The sequence below is a fragment of the Cygnus olor genome, chromosome 9, assembly GCF_009769625.2.
Source record: "Cygnus olor isolate bCygOlo1 chromosome 9, bCygOlo1.pri.v2, whole genome shotgun sequence".
NCBI lineage: Eukaryota > Metazoa > Chordata > Aves > Anseriformes > Anatidae > Cygnus > Cygnus olor.
The window spans coordinates 26,612,273-26,631,651 of NC_049177.1; the positions used below are offsets into that span (position 1 = coordinate 26,612,273).

At 34.7% G+C, this 19,379-nt stretch overlaps 1 protein-coding gene across 3 annotated transcripts in view; it reads right to left on the reverse strand.

Annotated features, from left to right (window-relative positions):
- Positions 1 to 495: 495 nt before the first annotated feature.
- Positions 496 to 19,379, reverse strand: part of RNF13 (ring finger protein 13) — a 33,940-nt gene continuing 15,056 nt past the window's right edge. For all 3 annotated transcript variants that reach the window (XM_040566936.1, XM_040566935.1, XM_040566937.1), the window contains exons 5-10: positions 17,084 to 17,171; positions 15,026 to 15,116; positions 10,445 to 10,550; positions 6,602 to 6,695; positions 2,731 to 2,811; positions 496 to 1,965 (exon numbers count right to left, since the gene is read on the reverse strand). In XM_040566936.1, coding sequence (XP_040422870.1) covers positions 1,601 to 1,965; positions 2,731 to 2,811; positions 6,602 to 6,695; positions 10,445 to 10,550; positions 15,026 to 15,116; positions 17,084 to 17,171 — 825 coding nt within the window. In that variant the 3' untranslated portion in view covers positions 496 to 1,600. The remainder of the gene's footprint in view (positions 1,966 to 2,730; positions 2,812 to 6,601; positions 6,696 to 10,444; positions 10,551 to 15,025; positions 15,117 to 17,083; positions 17,172 to 19,379) is intronic.

Below are 19,379 nucleotides of genomic sequence, written 5' to 3' on the forward strand. Positions count from 1 at the left end.
GTCCAAGAGAATTGATTTCCGCTACCAGGTGTAAGGAAGGAGGGTATGTAGCTGCACTGCACGTTAGGTCGGAAATAACAAATGGAAACACCTCACCTGTAATCTCCTCAGCCCAGGATTTGGCACTTTCTGACTTTCAGAACACAAACACTTAGTCTTCAGCTGTAAAGGTGTTGGCACAGCAGGCAGGAAAAATTAATAGTACTCTGGTCTTATTTCCCCCATACAGATTACATGTACAGACCTGGACTGTTTCAAGCTTCTCATCAAACTAAATGAACAAAAATTGTTTTCAATGTAGCTTAGTCCCACTGCATAGTGTTGATCAGTATAAAATTTGTACTGCAATACATAGTACAATATAGGTTAATGTTACTAAGGGATGTTCACAATTCTATGTTCTGGATCTTTAAAAATACTTTAACCTTACGTGGTAATACATGTATAAGTACACAATGAATGTAAGGTGTAAGTTAAATAAAATCCTTTTGATACGTAAAGTGGAAAACATTTATTAACATTCTTTCAAGCTTTCCTTATTCAAGGCCATATAAAAAAAAGTCTCTGCATTTTGATTATACATGTGCTGTTACTTTCTACATAGTTACAGAAGTATTATATATAATTTACTTTTTTCATGATACACTGGTAAGTACTGAGTTCTGTTTAATAGTTATAAGCACTTGTTTTCAAATCAGGTATTTGAAAGGAACAATTTTTCTATATACATAGTTTAGCAGATTAATGTAGCATAAAATGCTCTTTAGTAAGAGGTATATGAGTTGAGGATCAATAAAATACTTACCTAAAATTCTATGTGGAACAAAACCTTCCCTGTTTTAGTCACCCTCTCCCCAACTCCCACATCATCACTGAAAACCAGACTACATCGTAGCAAACAAAGCTAAATTAACATGTTATGGATGAATCTTACCTTGTGAACCACTTAAAACTAAACATATATATATTCTAAGTTTCCTTATCCTAGGAACTGCTCAAGAGGACTGCTTAAACTCAACTAGAGTGGCAAACTCCGAAGGATTATTTGGAATCAGTGCTTTGAGATAAAAGTGGAATTCCTTCTGCTTCGTTTTGATACATCAACATATAGAATATTGATCTGTTCTACCTTTTTTTTTTTTTCAGTAGTGGTGACAGCTTTTAGGCAAACTCTATACAAACATGCAAATACATTTTTTGTTGGGCTTCAGGGTTAACACATACCATACACATAATAAATATTGCTATCGGTATGACCCAGCTGTAGCTACAAAAAGGATGAAAATTATTTCCAGCTAAATCCCATTTCAACAGACACTGACATTTAAAGTACTCTGTGTAATATTTCTAGTTATATAAACTATTAACATTATTCATTAGTATTGTCAAGTCCAGTTAAACTGTTTGTTTTAAGAACACGTGACTGAATACCTGAATCAAAAATAAATCTATTTGTAATGATTAAACAATAGTACTACTACATGAACCGCTATTGAAGAAACCAGATGGATTACAAATTAAAATATATTACCTACATAAATGTTTGTAAAGTATGACCTTAAGAACTCTTTTGTTCATACACTATTAATCAATAGTAGTCTCAAACAATATTTGTCACTCTATAATCCCTTTCATCATTGGACTGTAGTTGAACTACTATACTTTCTTCATTTATTCCATTTTCTGCATCACTGCTATCAATATTGTCATTGTCATCTTCCTCATATTCTGAGGACTCTGTCATGTTCTGATGGGAGTGAGATTCTGACAAAGCCCCAAAGGACTGAGTACTAACTGAGGCTAATGGTCTAAGCAAGGGGGTATTTTCAGATACTTCATTTTCTTCTTGACTACTGTCTGTTTCAGAGTCAGAGTCTCCCTGAGAAGGGACCACTTTCTGCTTACAAACAGGACATGTTTTTTTTGTTTTTGTCAGCCATGGGTCCACACACTTGCAGTGATATGCTGTTAGAAAACAAAATACAAGTACATTATTATCTAAGGAAAAAGGACAATTAAACCTGCTAAATTGTATTTATATTGAGTAAAACAGAAGCATTTTAGAATTTAACTCATACTGAGAATTTTACTTAAAAGTTTGTTGGCATGTAGACTGTATATCCTTATGTACAAAACACCTAATAGATTAGGATCTAGGACCTAATTATGGACCATTAACATTATGACAAATAATACAGTAAATACCCATTTCCTCTATTGAATCAATCTGAGAGCAGCCCTGCAATGGGCCACATTTGATAAAATTGTCAACATTGGCTTCCAAGTGCAGTCAAGGCAATGATTTGTACAGCTTCAGGCTACAGGACAGACTATAACCATTCATCCACATTGTCTATGTCACTAGTAATCAACTAAATTAAGTTTTATGGTTTAATTGTCTTGGAGAAAGTAAAAGCTTAGTTTTATGTAAAAGGGAACTCTGAAATGTACTTCCCTATTAAAAACAGACATTTAGGGGACAGTGTCAAGCCCAGATTTTTTTTTTTTCCACATGCATATCCAAAGAAAAATGCAGAGTGGTAACGCTAGCCTTTTTCCCTTTTAAAAAGAAAAAAAAAAAAGTTTGCTCTTTTCATAATTTGTGTATGTGCTCAGGAATATTAGCAAATGAAAAATTTTATAGATTTGTCAATAAACTGCGATTTCTAGGCGTGGTATTTTAGATAGCTATTTTAATGCAAATACCAGACCTAAAATACAGCTGCTTACCATGAGAACATGGAAGGATTCTGAGCTTGTCTCCATCCTCATATTCATCCAGACAAATGGCGCACACATCGTATTCATCTCCTACAGCACATAATTGAGAATATGTTTAACTTTAAAAGATTTGCAACAGACGAACACATGCATATAGGTTCTCTGTTAGTTTCATGGGCTGAAGAAACTACTGGTTTTCCCTGACCTTGCAATGGGCAGGTTCTTTGAAGCTCTATTGTTGACTTTACTGTATTTCTTTCCTTATACAGACTATATTCACTTTCCACTCAGGTTAATAAAAATATTTTCAACTGTGTGAAGTGCTATTATTGTAATATTCTCTCATTCTTATTAAAAAAGACACAGTTGTAAAGCATCCACTTTTAGACCAGTTAAAAAAAAAAAAAAAAAAAAGTTTTCTCAGTAAGGACTATGCTGAACTTCTCAAATACAGAGGCCGTGAAACTATCTGACACCATCTTGGCTAACTGCAACATTTTCCTGGTTCTTGCCATGGACTTGTACTCAAGGCCTACCCCATCCCAACATCTGGGTCCCATCTTTCAATTGCACAGTAGATCTGAACAGGTCCTCTGCGCAACTGCTTCATCTGCATCCACCGGATTCCATCAGGTATAGTCCAGCTGCTACATTTCCCCAACAAGTTACTAGAGAAATTAACTAACGCACTGATTCTTGCTCTCATCCTGGCTTGGTGCAGGAAGACAAGCCCACACAGTAGCAAAGACCAGAACTGCCAGCCCTCCCCAGCGCTCTGAGACTCGTATGGTTTCTCTGTGCATCTTGGAGCCTCTACTACTTTCCAAATTAGTTAATTAGTTTCCAAGTTATTTTCACCTCCATGACTACTTGCCTCTCAAAGGACGTAAGATTTTACATAATAAGATGTAAAGTACAACATAAGATAAAATATCTTGCTTAAACTCTGCAAGTGGAACATCTTCAGTAAGCAAAATTCTCTTTTACTTGACAAAAATACAGTATTTTCAGAAACAGAATTATCCATCCAGATACATTCCATATAGTTGTATACTTATGAACAATTTAAAATGAAAAAGAAAAAACACCAGAAAAAACTGCCAAGACTCTAGCAGACCTTAGGACTTGTTTTGTCTATTAAACCTACACTGTACTATGCAGTTAGGCAGATGGGTCAGTAATGAACAGTAATTAGATCAGTTACAATCCCATTTTCAGGAAAAAAAATCAGCTTAGGAATAACTAGTAAACTGCAGAACCATGCATACTCTGGAGCAGATTTTTAAAAGATTTAAAGATTTTTAAATACAACTACTACCCATTATTTCTCAATCGTATGCATCAACCTCCATATAAATGTATATACATAAAAATTCAATATTCATCATACTTAAAGATGTCTTTGCTTAAAATTATATGTACTCCTACAGCCTATTATTTGTCACACATGGGGCTTCCCCCCCCGCATATACATGTATACAACTTTGGGCAGCTGACTGCCTGTAATTAAGTTCATTTCATATTTAAGCACTTAACCAAACAGCTCCACTAAGTCTCGTAGACATAGCAACTCCAAAATTCTGGATACTTTATCACACATTTAGGATCCTAACCTTTGACACTGAATGTAGGAAAACTAACTTCATGAGTTTTTAATTTATTAATAATGTGTCTACATATCTCTTTTCTTTTCCAGCAGTCTATCTTCTTACAGTACCAAACTTACAATACCTTCTATTCTGCATGGTTACACTGCCATTTCATTGCTGGTAAGATCTAAAATCTTTTCATTCTTGGCCTAAATTTCATTTTAGTATAAAGTTAAAGTAGTTTAGAAATAATGTATTTCTGAAAATAAGTTGTATTCTACAATACATACCAACTCACAACATTTCTAACCGATACTATTTCTAAACTATTATTCTTCAGAGTATTCAGGTTTCCTAATGATGAAATTATAGGAATATTATATGGATTTCTTTTTTTTGCTAGGTTTGCTTTTGTTATAAAAACCTCACAAAGGGTATCAACTCCCATTAACTTTTATATGGCCAAAACATAGTCCTTTTGGTAAGGACGAACCACAACAATTGCCACAAAACACGTTCAGTGTAAAAAACAGATTTTGGACACAGCATGCATTGCATTCTGTGGGATTACTCAAAGGTGACAGGCTTGTTGATTAGAACTGCACAGAAGCTATTTCACAAATGACACGTACTTACCAGGTTAAAAAAGGAAAAAAAGCTACTACTATGCAAAGACAGTCAATGAGTCAATGCCACTTTTGTTACTGGACTCTCTACACAACATAGAAATGTAAAGTGCCTTATCTAAAGCCTACTGAAATTAGTAAAAAAAAAAAAAAAAAAATGTATTGCTAGTATTGTCATAGGCCTAGTGCAGAAGCTCTGAAATAAAACATGCTTTTTGTTCTGCTTTGCATAAGCCACTAAATGCAATGAATAGCTGGATATTCAAAGACAGGTTTGCTTTAGGATGACTGACTGAGCTCCAAACAGTTCATTTTGTGTAAGATTCAGCAAGGGAAAAGAGGTAGAAGAACATGGAAAACAACAAATAAGGTGTCTTCGTGCACTCACTTAGTCATGTAATCTCGAGATAGTAATTACATATGCACACATGCATATGATTAACTGAAAAATGCATTAACTGGCTTTCTCAAAGCCATGCATTGGTCGTCCCCCCCGCATTCTCCCACTTTGTATTTTTATTTCAATTAGATTTCATATGGAATCACTAAAAGAAAGCAAAAATAATATTAACTTTATTGGCTCGAGATAATTATTTTTTTCAAGTTAATTTTGTATCCATATCAATTTGGTCAACCCTGCAAAGGGCAACATGTCAATTAGTGTTTTGTTTGTTTCCTTGAAATAAGGTTGACTAACATTGCACAAAAACTGTATCCACTCAAACTGAACATCTGTTTTGCACAGAGAGCAATATTATTAATAATGTAGGTTGGCTTTATCAAGGGCAAAGACTGGTAAGTGGTTCTATCCTTGAATCCAAGCATATCCCCTAACACAGTATTCATACCTCAGCAAATCCCTGAGGACTTGTCATGTAGTAATCAATGATTTCAATTAAATAGTCTTTCCAGCATTAGTTCTTGTAACAGTTTTTATGAATGAACAATTGGATGATACGATGGTAACATTTAAAAATCAAAATGGAGAAGAAAGATTATTTCTACTTTTAAGAAGCAGACTGCAATACAGAAGGTCTCAGTGCAGTTTTTTTTATTTCATTCAATAAATTAACTTGCTACAGCTTTATTTCTTATCTCATCATTAGATATTGCATACAATGAATTATTAAAAAGAATCACAACAACAAATATTTTGGCATTCGATTTCAATCACTCTTGCCCTCATAGAAGCATTGTGATTCAATGACGGGAACACTCCTCTAGGAAAGCAGGTAAATTATACCCAAAAGATATCTTTGCTTTTATAGTCTCTACCACGTCAGGCAACATACATGCCATTAGTATTTATCCAATTCCAGACAAATTATAGGTATGATGCACTACAGTGACTGACTGTTGTCATCACTGTTAATGACAGAGCAGCAAAGAAGTTTTGGGGAATTTCTGTAATGATTTTTTGACATTTTAAGCAATGTTTTTGTTTTTTACCCACACTATGCATATGATGTCCACTCTGCTTCAGTGACAAAATGTTAGAACTCTGTTTCAGTGAGAGCAGGGTCAAAACACTTTTTTGTGTATGCTTTCACTTCAAACTCTACTATTATTTCAAGCATACCCAAAATTATTTCCAAAACCCCTCCATTTAGAGATATTTGGTGTTATAACAGTGGGTTCTAATTAGACAAAGAACAATACACTTGCCTTTCTTAAATTTATGTACAGGAAGTTTCTTAAGCTGATCCTTCCTAAGCCGATTCCTTCTTGCTCTGTGTCTGTCTTGCACAAATTTTGTGATCTGGAAACAGACATTAAACAATGTGAACAGTAACTTAAAACAATAAAAGAACTATAAAAGTTTTGGTTTATGAGCCTTCATTGTAAGTTAGTGAAAAGGGAACTGTGGCTCAAGCTGAACTACCTCTTCCCTTTTCTCGAGGATGGACCACAGCACTTGAAACTGAAATGACATGCAATCTTTTTAGGAAAGGGTAGAAAAAAATAAGATAATATTCTCTATATGTAAAATAATAGCCATTGCTGCGATTCCCTACTGAGATCTACATACAGTAAATGGCACACTTCAGGGCAAAATACAATCCATTAAGCTTGACAGGTTTTACTTATGGCAGTTTTAGATTATTACAGCTCTTTTTGAAGATTATTCAAAAAGAATAATTATAGAAAATAATTTTTCTTCCAAAAGAATTATTACAAGAACTGTTTCCATAGTATTGCAAGTAGTCTGGGAAGCAGGGAAGGGGTTTACTTCAAGCCATGTCACTTGCTGTCTTCAACCATACTAAAGATTCTGTTTTCCATTTTCTTTACAGTCCTTAAGCCTATTTCCATTTGGTTTCTAGTCCTAACACAATATGACTTTTTTTTTTTTTTTTCAAATACAGCAAAAAAGTAGCCTTAACCTATGCATACACACTGACAAGTCTTGAAAATTAGAGAGGTACTACACACTTTGCTACACTGTGGATAAGGTAAACACTGAGTATTAACATTATAAACAGCATTAATCTCTCTCACTTTAGGAATCCCTGAAAGGTATTGTTGCACTTTCACAAAAGATTTAAAAGACAGTTAAGTATAAATGTATTCTTGGGAGGGAGAGGGGGAGAACAAGTAACTTATTTATCCTTCTGCATCATACCTGTCCTTCATTTTTAAGCATATTTGGAACTAATCTGTTCACTCAGGTTCTTTTTACCTCAGCTACATGATGAATTACACATATGGACTGCAGTCTTTCTGGTATAATTCACTTACTAACAACCAGATAGTCTTGCATTGATTTCTTAGTTAAAAACAAAACTTCCTGAAAAGAAACGGGGCAGAAACCACAAATGAACACGGACAAGATCCTATCTGAAATCTCCCTGAGATCACGTTCACTGTCTGCATTAAGTAAATGAATTGAGTAAGATTATTTTTGAGATTCCATAACAGGTTTCAACCACAGCATTTTTCACATGGGAACACCTAATGGGTGCTTTCGTTTATTAAGTCTACTTTGAAAAGTATTTCAACATTTCAATATACTTGCATAGTGTTTGACCTTTCAGCATACAGGATATTATTTCACATTGCACGTAGGATTAGTACACATAGGTAAATAATCTACTACACTCTGGAAAATGCATTCAAATACCTCTTCCCCTTTTTTCTCACAGTTTATTATAAGCTGTGTAGATGGATTTTGGTATTTCAAACTTATATAATCTGTTTTCAAAAACTTCCAAATATCTGTCCCAAATACAAAGTACAGGCAGCCCTGACTTGCAGACATACAGGATAATTTTCTCCTGGTTCCTGTCTGTTTTTCCTTTACAATATGATTCTAAGACATGGAAAAGACCGTTCATTTTCAGCACTGACTACCTATTGATACTAGCAGAAGAGAAATTCAGGTCTCTTAGAGTCTTTGATTTTAACTGGAAAATATTTCACAAATTTTGTATTTAGAAAAATAGATTTTTAATCATACTTTGCAGACATTTCCCTCCCTCCCCCCCCCCCTTTTTTTTTCTAAATTTCCTCACAGTGGACAAGCAAGAAAATTAGAAACAGGTTTAAGAGCCTCTGACTTTCCTCACCAAATGTTTATTTCCTTCTCTCATAGCCAATCCTACCTAGCACTGGTTTCTTTCTTTTAGATTGCACATACAGAAATTCTAAATACATATATAGAGAAGAACTATCAGTAAAGTACAACTTTCAAAATCACATTAAATGAAAAATTGTTTTAATTCAGAGTAGTAGCATGCAGATGGAAAAAAGCTCTTAAAAGGCAAATTTAAAATAATCTGTATTTATGGCTCACTTACTCCTTATTTGCCCTAAAGACAAACACTTCAGAAATTTGTTTATCTCACTCCTGTAACACTTTTACTGCCACTTCTGATGTAGACAACTGCTGTTTTCACAGTAAGGGAAAAGCATTTGCAATTCTAAAGAGAGGTGACCTTTCAGATGGATCAGCCTTGTGTTTGTTACATAGCTTTTGTTCCTTGGTAATGTGATTGGTGCAAAGCAGTATAAAATTTAGTCCATTTCCTGACTAGAAGATGACAGCTCTGAAGTGCATGAGGTAATTTTTTGCAACTGATTTATCATCACCTAAAAACAAAAGCAGCTGAACCGGTTAAAAAAAAAAACTGAAATAAAATATGAAGAAATACCTTGAGAGTAAAACACATCTCTCTTATTCCTGAATTTCCACAATGGTGCACATGATAAAAGTCAAGCTGCCACTCCTCATGACTACAGTTATCATGCCCCCCCTCCTTCACTTTTTTCTTTAAATGTAATCTAAACCTCTCTTGAAACAAGAAGCCCCATAAGTATTCTTACTGACTCTCTTCATTTTGTAATTAGTATTATTTTGGAAAACGACGGATCAGTGCTTCACAGTAGTTTGATAGGATGCAATATGGTGACTTTGATACTCTTCTTCATTCCATTCCTTTGATAACCAATATCTTGTTTGAATTTATAACTCAGGTGCACTGTAAGCAGACAGCTAGTGCAGCTAAAGTCAGAATTCTAATGGTATCAAAACAACAGATGTTCACAGAACATTATCCCTGGTGACTGCCCTTCCTTTGTAACTACCATCTCTCCAACCCTCAATCTGTTGACCTTCAGAATACAAAGATAGGGCTATACTTTCTCCTAACTAACTGGGACAATGAGGAATGATCAAGGTTATCACCAGAAGGTCAGACAAAGTATTGGTAGATTTTACATTTTCTCTAGTAGATCACTTCTCTATGCTGGTTCCACAAAGCTGCTGTAATTCTGATTGTGCCTAATGTGCCCAGAATTTTTAATTAAATACATAACTGACAGCAGAAACAACACTAGCACAGAAAGAAACATTTCAAGAAGTTTTATGCAGCAGTTGACACATTACTTCATTTTTATCAAAAGGTAAATTCATAATTAAGTCAGAGATCAGCAGAAATTCCAAAAAGTGGGGTGCAAAATATTCTGAAATAATACACAGCTATGTTCTTTTACCTTTTATAGGAGACGTCCCCAACTCTATACGTAATGTATATGCTGTAAGATATGTGCAGTGTACTGTAATAGGTTGTGAGCTTACTGTCTGACTACTATACCTGTGGTAAAAAACAGTGTGAGACTTGCATTGTAGAACAGTGGGATCAACATTAAGAAATGCAAGGTTGGTAGAGTGGGACACATTCTCAGTGTACAAGACCACAGGTTGTTCTTTACAGAGTGAAAAGGGAAGAACTCATATAGTGGTAGAGTACCAGGAAGGACAGTTCTCTGGAAGTAGTTCTATGCTGGGTAGAACATCCTAAAGGCTCCTGACATCCCTTTGCCACAAGTCTGCATCTCTATTTATTGTACTGAGAAAAATAAAGGATTACAGGTAAGCATAGTATTGGTATATACAGTACACAAAGCTTTTGTTGTTCCTTTATTGTAACCCTTTATTTAACTTCAGTAGGTGACCATTCTGTGATTATTTGTTTGTGAGAAAATATGTTATTAAAAGAAGGAACTTACCATAAATATGACAATGAGAATAAGGCAGATCCCTACTATTATTAGAAAAGGGATTAAGTAGTATTCCAAAGGAAGACTGAACTCTGGGATCAACACAACATGGCCACTGTAGAAAGAGAGAACAGTTTCTAAAACAGGTTAGAATTTAATGAACAGTGAATTAAAAGAATAAATGCAAAGAAAGACAAAAATAAAAGTTTATCACAAAACACACTAAAGGAATGTCCAACTGTGTACAACGAAGAATTCAGCTGATATTTACATAGTATAAACTCAAAATGATAAAATAATTTTTCTTAGAACTTTTTTTTGAGTTAAAACTACTTACTGACTTCAATCATAGATAAAACTAAAGCAACCAGCAAAATAACCTTATAGCTGTGTGGACAGCAGAATGAGAAAATATAACCCAATTATCAACAGATACTGTGATCATTCTTACTTCATAGAATCATCATTGAATGATAGAATGGTTTGGGTTGGAAGGGACCTTAAAGATCATCTAATTCCAAACCCCCTGCCACAGGCAGGGACATCTTCCACTAGACCAGGTTGCCCAAGCCCTATCCAACCTGGCCTTAAAGACTGCCAGGGATGTGGCACCCAAAACTTCTCTGGACAACCTGTTCCAGTTGCCTCACCACCCTCATAGCAATAGTAAATGTTCAAAAGAAATTCTTTACATTTTGGATTACACTGCAGGTTTAGTCTCAACTCATGAGGCATTGTAAAGTACAACCTCTTGTCCTCTGGAGAGTCAATAAATTACAGTACAGCAGTACAGCAACCAAAAGTCTTCTCAGAGAATTCGATGTGGATGCTGGCAACCAGATATCTGAATACTAGTATTTATTGATACATAAGGAAGTAAACTCCCATTATTATTCTGTTGGCACAAGCAGTCAGAAACACCTGAGAATGTACAATGGATACAAATGTTAGCAATTCTATTACTACTACTCATATGGAGTCGAAATAGTTTCTTATCAAGCAGTTTCACCAGCAAGGTATCTACTTATAACACAGCCTAGTTGTTATGATTAATTTACTGGAAGGACATCAGAGACCTGAAAAAGCAAGATCATTAGACTAATATAAAATATACCTTTTCCATTCTATTCAAGGTATATTATTTTTAAGAAAAACATTGTGAGAACAAGATGTTAAAGTTTTAAACCCAAAAGCAGAAAAGAGCAGCGCAAACAGTCATGCGGCCCTATGGACTAGTCTCAAATGCAACCTGCAAATTCACCTAGCATAGAAAACTACTAATTAAGGATGATGAAAAAAAGCTTCAGTAACCTTACACTATGAATACCTATGTACGCAGAAAGATGACCAACTTCTATTCGCTTTCTACATTTCTGAGCAAGGAATGCAGTGGAGAGCACCAGGGAAATCGACAATCCCTTTTTTTGTCTCTCTTGCAGAGCAGAACTGCACTTTAAGTCAGAGAAAAGTTAAACGCTGAAAATGTTTGAACTGACAGCCATTCAAATTCAAGCTATCCACCAATGAAATTCTCCATTTCAGTGCTTATATGGATACATTAGAATGCTACAGAAAGAATAGATTAAGACATACAATTCTGTCTTGACTTATCAATAGTTTCAGGACTACATTGTCTCCAACATGCCTTCAAGATATTTATTTAATTCAAAGATCAGCATTTAACTTGTTCAAACTAACTTGCTTAGGAAACTAACGTATTGTATTCTTACAATTGATTGAGCTCTTAGGTCTGAAATACATATACTCACAAAAACTTCTGTAATTTTTAGAGCGTTGGCTAAACTAATATATTTAATGTTACATGAAAATAAAAGGAGAAACATTTGATAAATCCATGGTAACCCTCTTGCAGGAAAGCAATTTCATTCATGTAAAGAAAGTTTTCTGCCCATTGCTCTCAGATAATTTTCTTCTAAGAATGCAAAAAATGAACATGGTACAGTGCCTAGATGAAAAGGTGTTGAATCTTTCAGATTTGACAGATAACTTCATAATTCAACGTTTTAACATATTTTGCCCCAGCTGCAAAATCCTGAGTTACTCTTCAAATATAGGTAGATGCTGAAGGCTTCTGCACTTCACTCAGAAAATTGTGTATGCAGAAATAGTTCAAACTGTGGCTCGATTCACATACATCTATCTACAATTTCACCTATTCAAAGATCAAAATTTTGTATTAAACAGTTTGCTTTCATGCATTTTAAATGGCTACACAATACAAAATAACTGTTTCACTTCATACAAGATAGAAAAGCAACTGTGTACTCCTTCACCAGACTGTATTACTCAGAGATAAGCAGATTTTGTTACAACAGAAAAAATAAAGAGAAACAAAACAGAAACAGAACATGAAAATTATATGGCTCATAATCATCAATGATAACCTTTATAATGTACGGTTCGCTTATCAGATATTACAACATTTTAAAATGTCACCATCTGTTCAGGTTCACAGATCTGCTGTAGAATTACCACCCTTAACCTCTGAAGGACTATGAGCATACTCCAGCAACAAATTAACACCAAGATTTGTTCAAGTCATTCTTAGGACACTGCATGAAGTCTAGTTGGAGGCCACTAACTAGCTGCATGCTCCAGGGGTCAATAATGAGTCCAGTTAAGCATAACATCTTCATTTATCATCTGGATGACAGGGCAAAGCATACTCTCAGCAAGTTTGCAGAAACTGGAAGTATTGACAGATTTGCCAGATAGACCGGTTGTGCTGCCATCCAGAGAGACCTGCAGAGGCTGGATAGGGACCATCTCTATGTAGCCTCATGAGGACCTCTCTACTTGGAGATATCCACAAGCCATCCTGGACATGGCCCTAGACAACCTGCTCTAAGTGGCCCTGCCCAAGCAAGGGGGTTGGACTAGATGACCTCCAAAGGTCCCTCCCAACCTCAACGAGACTGTGATTCTGTAAACAGCAAAGAGAGAATGAAGAAGGAACAGGGAGTAAAACTGTGGTACTACTCTGGAAATTACAGGATATTTATTTCACCTTAGAAAAACTACCTTTTTAAGACCTAAAGAAATTTCACAGAATCAAAAATAGTTGAGATTTTAAGGGACCTCCACAGATCATCTGGTCCAGCCCACTGTTAAGGCAGGGTCAGGTATAGCAGGTTGCCTAGGACTGTGTCCAGTTGGGTTTTGAGCATCTCCAAGGACGGAGACTCTACCACTTCTCTTTGGCAACCTGTTCCTGCACTCAAACACCCTCACAGTAAAACTACTGTTTTTAATATTAAATTGGCATTTCTCATACTTCAACATGAGCATATTCACAAATTGATCCTGAAGGGCTAGTAGCTGATACTCTAGAAACTAAAACTTAATTAAATCTGATCTTTTAAACATTCTTCTAACATTTTTGAAATACTAGTGACCAGTAAACAATGTCAATACATCTTTCTTACAACTTAGGCAGCCAGAAAAAAAATGCATAACAGCATAAGTTTATTACAATTGCAAAATTATATAAATAACAAAAATAAATAGTATTTCCTTTAATCATCCCTTGTTCTCCCACAATACTAAATAAATACCAATGCTGTTTCTCTCATGAACAATGCCTTCAGATAAAACCAAGGGATAAAACAACCTCCAATACAAAATCTCTAGCTATACTTAGTTCTAATGTAAAAAGGAAATTGGATACCATGTACTGTTCAGCAACCCTGTGGCAGGCCTGTAGCTTTTTCAGTGCAGCTAGACGAAACCTGAAGGTTTCTTTAGTCCATGTAATCCACAAAAGTTCTGTTCATGTTACTTTTTAACAGGATTCAGGGTTCCCTCAAAAGAGGCTGGGGTCTCTGCAAGGTTCATCTAACTTGGCTGTTCATTTCCTTCAATCCCTGAACAGTACAGAGTGGCTGAGTAATTTCACTGTGATTCTCCATTTTTCCCAGACCCACTCAAATCCAAGTACCTTCTAAGGTACTTGTACATCCTGAGTTAGTTAAAATTGAAATTTTCTACTAGTTTACAAGGCTCAAGTGCAGCAAGCAGCAAACTGGGAATGTAGGACTGAGAGAGAACCTGAAACGTGGTATTTAGCTTTACATGGCATTTCTTCTAAGAAAATATCCAAAACATAGTATTCTTTGATAATGCAATAATAGGGTCAAATATATCAAAAAGCTCATCAAAGTAGCATTCAGGATGAAAGGGGTCAATAAGCAGCACTCAGTATGTATTCTTCAAAAAAAATTAAAAACAAAAATTGGACTGATTTCATCTTTGGGGTATGAAATCAAGTACCACTGCAGTCACACACGACTTCTCAGTAGACAGTTCCAAGAACTACTTTTATTTCACAGTCACAGTTTAACCTCTCTATATAAACAAGTGGGTGCTTAAGGTACGCATTAACAGAACAGACAGTGAAATTACAGATTCAGTGAAATCAGCAGCAAATCAAGGCATTTACTTCTACAGGCACAAGGTTTCACCTGGAATACCCAAAGCCTCTGTTATCACAACTCATTGCCTCCTTTTGATATTTATTTAAAATAAGCTATTAATCCAAAGAACAACATGACTGCATGTGAGGTAACTTACCCCTTTTCATAAGTAAATTCTTCCTTAAGAGAATTAGCTGATGCCTCTCCAATGAAGACAGAAGGAATGTCAATCTTCTTTAAAATTTCAACTGTATAAAAAAAAGGATGAGAAACAGTGTTACACAGGCACTGTATGGGCACTCAAGATGTAAGACTTGCACAACATGACACTATCACAACATAAAGATATATTTTAATTTAGTTACAGACTGATGCACATGCACGCTACTACTTTATGTCATATAGTAAAGCGGTACTATTTTTCCTACCGATTATCTATGGGCTTTATTGCAGGTATAGAAAACAGAATTCGTAACAGAATCTTACCTTACTAAGGGAGCATATTATTACAAAGGGAGCATAAAATACATACTCTGACAAAGAGAGGTATCATTAGAGTAAGTTTAACCAGAACATCAATTCTTACTTAGAAACTTGATAAAGTCACATAGCTTCACTGATTTCCAGAATTTCTGTGAACTTATATCTTATGATCTGGTACAGTAAATTTTAACCAGTCTTTCTTCCCTTCTTTTCACCCTAAAAATGAATGAACACCCTGGAAAGGTCAAAAATCAGAAAGAAGAGAACGAACAAATCCCCTATCTTTACTTCAGTCTCAAGAAACTGTAGGGAACTATCTTCTGTCCCCTTCCCAGTTACTAATGAGGGGAAAAATAAACTCGAAAGACACAACTGAAATGAAAAATTATTGAAAGATAAATCCCACGTTCTAGATTTTTTTTCCTTAGCTTCAATTTGTGTTGATTTTGCATCTCACTTACGCTTCACATTTCAGGGTCAAAAGCATCCTAAGTTTGTATCAAAGTATTCTGGTTCCCTAACGTAAAAGCATGCATGGCTTAATGTCACTTCACACTACCCAAATCTGTATTTATTGTGAACTTGTTCTACATTTGATTTCATAGTGAACCCTGAAAATAAGTTTTATGTGGGTTGGGAACTCATTAAAACTACTTCCACATAGCTTACTGGGCTACTCATCTTCCACTTAGTTTGATGAAAGTTAATGTTCTAGTTCACTCTATGGTGTTTCTACTTTGATATTTTTTTGTTCTCATTCATGTTCTTGCTCCATATTCAGAAACCTCAAGACACTAGACATAATAAAGAAACTCCACAGAGAAAGTCATAAGAGCATTATAGACAAAAAACAAATACCATAAAGCAAAATCGATATTTTGACTAGATTGCAAGATGCTTTGAATATAACCACTCGAAGAAAGGATAAAGTCAGAACGGCTAGCATCAGAATAAATCAGAAAATGGCACATTGATCTCTAAATTCTTTCTACAAATGAAAAACTGAAAAAATACATACATGCGATATGCATTACAGAATGGCCAAGGTTGGAAGAGACCTTGGAAGATCATCTAGTCCAACCCTTCTGCCAAGCAGGATTAACTAGAGCACATAGTACAGTATGGCATCCAGGCAAGTTTTGAGTATCTCCACAGAAGCAGATTTCATTTCCAAAGGAGTATTCATAAGAAATAAAAGAATCCATTTGTTCAAAGGAACAGAAAAATGCACACTGCAGTTCAATAGCAAAATGGAACCACGAACCATTAAGTAGTCATATTTTGAAGTTTCATTTACTTCCAAACGAGTATTTTTCCCCTGTATTTCTAATTAATAGTCAAGACAATTAACAGTACATTTGCTATCTTCCACATCAATCATACAAATCTATCTCATAAATTCAAATTAAAGGTAAACCAAAGACACACTCAGAGAACATACAAACTCAACACTACGTATAATACACAAGTATACGTATATGTTCTTATACTAACAACTCCCATTTTAAAGCATTAAATGCAGGAGGATTTGGGGTTTGGAGCGTTTTTTTTTTGTTTGCTGTTTGCTTGTTTGTTTTCTTTAGGTTAAGTGTTTTTTGTTGGCTTTTGTTGTTGTTACTGTTGTTGTTTTGGTCGTAGTCCACCATAATACTTTATACAGACTTTAATATTGTTTGCTCTAGTGGGAGAAATGATTTTCAAACAGGAGAGAAGAAGTGATACCTGTACTTACTGTCGTTGGATCCCATGCTTATGAGGTCATCAGAATCAACATTGTGAACTATAGCTGCCTTGTATCCAGCTCTCTGTGCATTTAAAACCTGTAAGCCATACAGAGTACTTATTAGAAAGAATACTGCTTCAAAATGCTGCTTCAGTAACTGCTTTGTCCTTTGTAAGACAAGTAGACTTTCAGGACGTTATGAACATTAGCACAGTTTCACTTAGAAAACAACAACCACATTTCAAAACAAAATCAGATAATTATTACACTCATATAATTATATGCTGTTATTCCAGAAAAAGTCATTAAGATTCTGCAGACAGATTTTACATTTAAGTAAGGATAAAACACTTCCATGGGTAGTTTAAAAATTATATTAAATCATATTAAAAAATAAGTACTATAAATTACTTTGGTGAACTAGAAATTATCATTTTACTCTTCATGAAATCACATCTTTTCTGTGCCATTAAAGAAATAGCTTCTGATACGTGGGCTTTCAAGTAAGGTTTCTCATGGAAAAGTACAAAATAAGTATAGGTATAAAATTCTAAATATACTGTTGACCAACTACATTTCTGAAACATACCAGCTTTTTGGCAATACAAGCAAAGCCAAGGGTCCATGTAAATGGTATTCACTGCAGTGATTACCACTAATGTAAACATAACTAAGTTACAGCTGAATTACTCATTTAGACACAGTTTCTAATGAATACATGACAGTATAAAAGCTCAAAACAAAATGCATAAAGTACTAAAGAACCTTGATGGGCTTTCATCCCATATTCAACTCCTGTTTAAAACTGCATAAGCTTGCTTATAGCTGGAAAAAACTTGCTCTGAACTGAGATAGCATTGGACAGTTATAACGATTATTTGTAAGTACTTTATTTATTAGTTGCAGATAATTATTTAAGGAAACAAATTCAAATACGTAATTATGTAATGGGCAAACGGACAATTATTAAGTACAACTGAAAAAAAGATCAGACAATTGTTATCAGATCTAAAAAACCCCAGGGAAAATTCTGGTGCTCTTTTTCAAGATCTTTATCCCCTAAGGTAGAAAAAATGTATATACTGAATTTCCCTTCTCAAGGCACAAATCACAGTGAGGAACACAAGATTGTAGAGGTAGAAAATGTCCACTGACTATTCTAAAGAGAAAAAAAGATCTTCTCTAAGTCAAGCTTGAAGTATGAAGCCTTGTTGTATGCCGCACAACAGCAAAAACAGGAGAAAAAAAAAGAAAGGAATAAGAATTTGAAGACATGGAAAGGATTAAAAAAGACACTGAATATCTATATGTCCAAGATTGTGACAGAATCATCAGTAGAATCATCACTGATAACATACATCACAACTCACAAAATACTGAAACTGAAGAAAGGAATACAGAAATTCATTAAGTAATCTGAACTTTAAAACTTCTTGGTTATTACAGCTTATCCTTGGCTACCTCAATCTTCATATCTACAGAACTGTGTTATTACAACTTCCATCTGTAGTATGAAAAACAAACAGCCAATAACAACTCCAACAAGGGAAGGAAGATTAACAACAGTATGCACAAAACTATCAAACCTTGTAACAGTAATTAAAATGTAAACAGGAAGAGGTGTAAGATTAACTGTTTTCTTACTTGGGTGAAAACCTATTTCTTTTTATACCTATTCATACAGCGATCCTTACATTATTTGGAATAGCCACTACTAAAGGATGGGACCTTATTCTATCATTTTTGGCCTGATGACAGTATTCATTACAAGACTAAGCACAAGACTGAAAAACATAAGAGGGGGAAAAAATTAGAACAGAAAAGAGAAACAATCAAGATTTCATTGATTCAGAAGATTGCTCTGAATAAGGAATTGTGGTAAGAAACCTCTGTCATTCTTGTATTTCATACAAACATATCTATAATCATTTCTCAATTAAGATAAAAGTTTGGAAGGTAGTGGTAGGAGAGGTCCAGAACTATTAAGTTGAATGTGTGAAAACAAAGTAAAAGGGTATCATAACATTAAGTCTTTTGTCTCTCAAGTTATTGTGAAATACGAGTTAAAATAAACAGACAATTGTTTCTTTCACTGTTAATACTTATTTTTTAATGTAATTTTTGATATAATCCTATCAGCTAAGACTTGAAAATAACATTATCAGATTACTGTTTATCTAATACATTTTGAATGTATATTTTGATGATTACTTTACATACACTTATAAACTACTGACTGGATTACCAACTCACACAAATTCTATTCCACAGTTCCAAAATACCAGATAATTAGATCATAAGAACC